The following is a 6000-nucleotide window of genomic DNA, read 5'->3' as shown; positions in this document are numbered from 1 at the left end:
TGCGAAAAAGATGTACGCCATGCTTGAAGGTACCTCTCTTTGCTCGAGTGAATTTATGTGAATCTCAGAAGCGATGCCATAACTAACCCTTTCCTTCCTTCTCGTGTAGAATACTGTCAGAATTTTGAGCTCGAGACTGAACGGATTGAGACGGATCTGGATCCCACCAAGTCACTCGTCAAGGACGTGGTGGCTTTGAACATGTTGCGACTTGAAGCTCGTCTTGATGATGTCCTGGGATACATCACCCGTCTGAGGGCTGCGCTGGTGAAGATAAACAAAGAGTTGTGGCAGGAGGATACACTCCAGAGTGATCTTGAATCAATGATGACCCGACTCAATGAGATCCCTGGACGGGTGCAGGCATGGAAGATGTCTGTCCCTCGCCGCGGGGCCGATGTGGCGCTTTCACTCGTCCGCGTCCATTGCAAAGATGCCAAGGAAGAAAAGCTGAAGAATCTCTAGGTCGCGAACACGAAGAAGCTTAAGTTTGAAGACTTCATGGAGACATTCATCGAGGTAGCCACTCGGATTGCGGATGGCATAGACTTGGAAACTTTCGTCGAGCCAACGAGTCCCACCGGTGTGTGAGGGAAAACTTATGACCCGAGTATCTTTCAGTTAGAACTTATTTGCCTAGGTATGCCGAGTAATTTTGTATCCATTAAAACTCCTTCGGGCTTTCAGCCCGAGTACTTTTATATGCGCTTGGGATTCTAGATTTATCTAAATGTTGCTTTCCAATTTCTTGCATGGTTAAGTCTATTTCATAACTTAGGCGAAGGCGGGCTCGCGGCTAAGTCTCCGAGTGAGAGAGATGCTCGTCACTCGGAGTAGTTTTTAACTTAGGCGAAGACTGGTTCACGGCTAAGCCCCTGAGTGAGAGGGATGCTCGTCACTCGGAGTGGGTTTTAACTTAGGCGAAGACTGGTTCGCGGCTAAGCACCCGAGTGAGAGGCATGCTTGTCACTCGGAGTAGTTTTTTAACTTAGGCGAAGACTGGTTCGCGGCTAAGCCCCTGAGTGAGAGGGATGCTCATCACTCGGAGTAGGTTTTAACTTAGGCGAAGACTAGTTCACAGCTAAGCCCACGAGTGAGTGGGATACTCGTCACTTGGAGTGGGTTTTAACATAGGCGAAGACTGGTTCGCAGCTAAGCCCCCGAGTGAGAGGGATCCTCGTCACTCGGAGTGGGTTTTAACTTAGGCGAAGACTAGTTCGTAGCTAAGCCCCTGAGTGAGAGGGATGCTCGTCACTCGGAGTGGGTTTTAACTTAGGCGAGGACTAGTTCGCAGCTAAGCCCCCGAGTGAGAGGGATGCTCGTCACTTGGAGTGGGTTTTAACTTAGGCGAGGACTGGTTCGCAGCTAAACCCCGAGTGAGAGGGATGCTCGTCACTCAGAGTGGGTTTTACTTAGGCGAAGACTGGTTCGCAGCTAAGCCCCCAAGTGAGAGGGACGCTCGTCACTCAGAGTGGGTTTTAACTTAGGCAAAGACTCGTTCGCAGCCAAGCCCCCGAGTGATAGGGATGCTCACCACTCGGAGTGGGTTTTAACGTAGGCGAAGACTGGTTCACAGCTAAGCCCCCGAGTGAGAGGGATGCTCACCACTCGGAGTGGGTTTTAACGTAGGCGAAGACTGGTTCACAGCTAAGCCCCCGAGTGAGAGGGATGCTCATCACTCAGAGTGGGTTTTAACTTAGGCGAATACTAGTTCACAGCTAAGCCCCCGAGTGAGAGGGATGCAAGTCACTCGGAGTGGGTTTTAACTTAGGCGAATACTAGTTCACAGCTAAGCCCCCGAGTGAGAGGGATGCAAGTCACTCGGAGTGGGTTTTAACTTAGGCGAAGACTGGTTGGCAACTAAGCCCCCGAGTGAGAGGGATGCTCGTCACTCGGAGTAGTTTTTAACTTAGGCGAAGACTGGTTCGCAGCTAAGCCCCCGAGTGAGAGGGATGCTCATCACTCGGAGTGGGTTTTAACTTAGGCGAAGACTAGTTCGCAGCTAAGCCCCCGAGTGAGAGGGATGCTCGTCACTTGGAGTTGGTTTTAACTTAGGCGAAGACTAGATCACAGCTAAGCCCCCGAGTGAGAGGGATGCTCGTCACTCGGAGTGGGTTTTAACTAGGCAAGACTAGTTCGTAGCTAAGCCCCCGAGTGAGAGGGATACTCGTCACTCGGAGTGGGTTTTAACTTAGGCGGAGACTATTTCGCAGCTAAGCCCCCGAGTGAGAGGGATGCTCGACACTCGGAGTGGGTTTTAACATAGGCGAAGACTAGTTCGCAGCTAAGCCCCCGAGTGAGAGGGATGCTCGTCACTCGGAGTGGCTTTTAACTTAGGCGAAGATTCGCAGCTAGGCCCCCGAGTGAGAGGGATGCTCATCACCCGGAGTAGGTTTTAACTTAGGCGAAGACTGGTTCGCAGCTAAGTCTCCGAGTGAGAGGGATGCTCGTCACTCGGAATAGGTTTTTAACTTAGGCGAAGACTGGATCGCAGCTAAGCTTCCCACTTGGAGTTTGGAACACGCGCCTGTGCGAGTGAAGTACTCTTATTACATCCTGAGAGGGATACTCGTCACTCGGAGTGGGTTTTAACTTAGGCGAAGAATGGTTCGCAGCTAAGCCCCGAGTGAGAGGGATCCTCGTCACTCGGAGTGGGTTTTAACTTAGGCGAAGACTAGTTCGTAGCTAAGTCCCCCGAGTGAGAGGGATGCTCGTCACTCGGAGTGGGTTTTAACTTAGGCGAAGAGTAGTTCGCAGCTAAGCCCCCGAGTGAGAGGGATGGTCGTCACTTGGAGTGGGTTTTAACTAAGGCGAGGACTGGTTCGCAGCTAAGCCCCCGAGTGAGAGGGATGCTCGTCACTCAGAGTGGGTTTTAACTTAGGCGAAGACTGGTTCGCAGCTAAGCCCCCGAGTGATAGGGATGCTCATCACTCGGAGTGGGTTTTAATTTAGGCGAAAGACTGGTTCGCAGCTAAGCCCCCGAGTGAGAGGGATGCTCGTCACTCGGAGTGGGTTTTAACTTAGGCGAAGACTAGTTCGTAGCTAAGCCCCCGAGTGAGAGGGATGCTCGTCACTCGGAGTTGGTTTTAACTTAGGCAAAGACTAGATTACATCTAAGCCCCTGAGAGAGAGGGATGCTCGTCACTCAAAGTGGGTTTTAACTAGGCAAAGACTATTTCGTAGCTAAGCCCCCGAGTGAGAGGGATGCTCATCACTCGAAGTGGGTTTTAACTTAGGCGAAGATTAGTTCGCGGCTAAGCCCCCGAGTGAGAGGGATGCTCGTCACTCGGAGTGTGTTTTAACTTAGGCGAAGACTAGTTCGCAGCTAAGCCCTCGAGTGAGAGAGGGATGCTCGTCACTTAGAGTGAGTTTTAACTTAGGCGAAGATTGCAGCTAAGCCCCCGAGTGAGAGGGATGCTCATCACTCGGAATGGGTTTTAACTTAGGCGAAGACTGGTTCGCAGCTAAGTCTCCGAGTGAGAGGGATGCTACTCACTCGGAATAGATTTTTAACTTAGGCGAAGACTGGTTCATAGCTAGGCTTCCCACTTGGGGTTTGGAGCACGCGCCTGTGCCAGTGAAGTACTCTTATTACATCCTGACAATTCAATCGTCAAGTATAGAATCGACGAAGAAGATTAGCATTCCTGGCACGTGGCTCGTCGATCTTCTTTAAGGTTGAAGAGGTGATAGGCCCCATTGTGTAGCACCTTGGTGACGATGAAAGGGACTTCCCGTGCGGGGGCGAGCTTATGCGGCCGCTGCTGATCCACTCGAAGCACAAGGTCTCCTTGGAATGCCCAACCCTTGATGTGTCTGGCCTGGAAACGTCGTAGGTCTTGTTGATAAGCAGTCGACCGTATTAGGGCCATCTCTTGCTCCTCCTCAAGGAGGTCCACAACATCTTTCCGCGCCTGTTGAGCTTCAGCTTCTGAATAGAGCTCCACTCGGGGCGAGTTGTGGAGTAGATCACTCAGCAGCACGGCTTCGACTCCATACAACATGAAGAAGGGGGTGCGGTCGGTGGACCGATTGGGAGTCGTCCTTAAACCAGAAAGGACTGATGGTAGTTCGGTCACCCAAGCTCCGGCCGCGTGCTCGAGATCACGCATGAGTCATGGCTTCAACCCTTGAAGGATAGGGCCATTCGCCCTCTCAGCCTAACTATTCGACTGCGGGTGTGCAACGGACGCGTAATCCACCCGAGTGCCTTGGGCAGCGCAGAACCCTCTGAACTCTTCTGAATCGAAGTTCGAGCCATTGTCTGTGATAATGTTATTTGGGACTCCATATCTTAAGATCAACTCTCTCATGAACTTGATGGATGTGCGTGAATCTAGATTCTTAATGGGCTTGGCTTCAATCCACTTGGTTAACTTGTTGACTGCCACGAGAAGATGGGTGAAACCACTCGTGCCTGTCCTGAGTGGTCCAACCATGTCCATTTCCCAAACGACAAACAGCCAGACATGCGGTATGGTCTTCAAGGCGGATGCAAGTTTATGGGACAAGTTTGCATAGAACTGGCATCCCTTGCAATGCTGAACGATCTCTTTGGCGTCTTCATTGGCACGTGGCCAGTAAAAGTCAGCTTGGTATGCTTTGGCTACGATTGTCCGAAAGGACGCATGATGACCACAGGTTCCCGAGTGAATCTCTTCTAGGATCAATCGACCTTCCTCTGGAGAAATACATCGTTGGGCCATGCCAGTGACACTTTCTATGTATAGTTGTCCGTTCATCATAGTGAAAGCTTTGGACCTACGGACAATCTGGCGTGCCTCGACATCATCCTCTGGGAGTTCTTGCCTGAGTAAATATGCAATGTACGGCACTGTCCAGTCGGGTGTAATTACTAGAATCTCCATAACCAAGTCAATGACTGCAGGGACCTCGATTTCAGTCGGGTTAGAGGGACTTATCGCCTGAGGGGGCTCTTCAGTGAAAGGATCTTCCTGCATCGACGGGGAATGGAGGTGCTCAAGGAACACGTTGCTGGGGACAGGCTTTCGAGTGGACCCGATGTTTGCCAAATCGTCAGCTGCTTGATTTTTGACTCGGGGAATGTGATGAAGCTCCAGACCCTCAAATTTCTTCTCTAACTTTCTCACTGTGTTGCAGTATCCTATCATAGCGGGGTTTCTGACAACCCATTCTTTCATCACTTGATTGACTACCAGATACGAGTCTTCGTATACCATCAGGCGACGGACGCCGAGTGGCCATACGCAACCCGTAGAGGAGTGCTTCGTATTCGGCCTCATTGTTGGAGGAATCGAAGTGAATCTGCAGGACGTAATTGAGCCGGTCGCCTTTTGGGGATACGAAGACCACTCCGGCGCTAGAACCATTCAACATCTTGGAGCCATCGAAGAACATACTCCAATGCTCCGGGTCGACCTGAGTCGGCTGTTGCTCTTCTATCCATTCGGCCATGAAATCTGCGAGTGCTTGGGACTTGATTGCCTTCTTTACTTCAAACTTAATATCCAAAGGAACAAGTTCAATGGCCCACTTGGCCACTCGGCCGGTTGCATCCCAATTGTTTATGATTTCAGACAACGGGGCATCACTGATGACTGAGACCGAGTGTTCTTGGAAATAATGTGCAACTTTCTTCGCTGTCAAGTAAATATCGTAGACAAGCTTCTGGTAATGAGGATACCTCTGCTTAGATGGAGTCGGGACTTCAGAGATGTAATACACTGGTCGCTGAACTTTGTAGTCCTTGCCTTCTTCTTCTCGCTCCACTGTGAGGACTGTGCTGACGACTTGGCCCGTGGCGGCAATGTACAAAAGCAGAGGCTCTTTGCTCTTCAGGGCAGGAAGCACCGGCTGGGTGGAGAGCAGGGCTTTGAGCTCAACAAACGATGTTTCTGCTTCAGGGGTCCACTCGAACGTATCGGACATCTTCATCAGTCGGTATAAAGGCAATGCCTTTTCTTCGAGACGAGAAATGAACCGACTCAATGTTGCGAGATAGCCTGTGAGCCTCTGGAC

General features: G+C 51.0%; 1 protein-coding gene across 1 annotated transcript; it reads right to left on the bottom strand.

Moving 5' to 3' along the window:
• Positions 1-3638: 3638 nt before the first annotated feature.
• On the bottom strand, positions 3639-4112 carry LOC141025709 (uncharacterized). Its single transcript, XM_073501619.1, has one exon. The coding sequence runs from the start codon at positions 4110-4112 to the stop codon at positions 3639-3641; it is 474 nt and encodes a 157-aa protein (XP_073357720.1).
• Positions 4113-6000: the final 1888 nt, after the last annotated feature.

Source organism: Aegilops tauschii, chromosome 6, assembly GCF_002575655.3.
Source record: "Aegilops tauschii subsp. strangulata cultivar AL8/78 chromosome 6, Aet v6.0, whole genome shotgun sequence".
NCBI classification, from domain to species: Eukaryota; Viridiplantae; Streptophyta; class Magnoliopsida; order Poales; family Poaceae; genus Aegilops; species Aegilops tauschii.
This window is presented reverse-complemented; position numbering and strand designations above follow the sequence as displayed.

What these genes read in the sequence shown, in the direction of transcription:
- LOC141025709 (XM_073501619.1), bottom strand. Translation starts at nt 4,112, where the DNA reads ATGCGTGATCTCGAGCACGCGGCCGGAGCTTGGGTGACCGAACTACCA.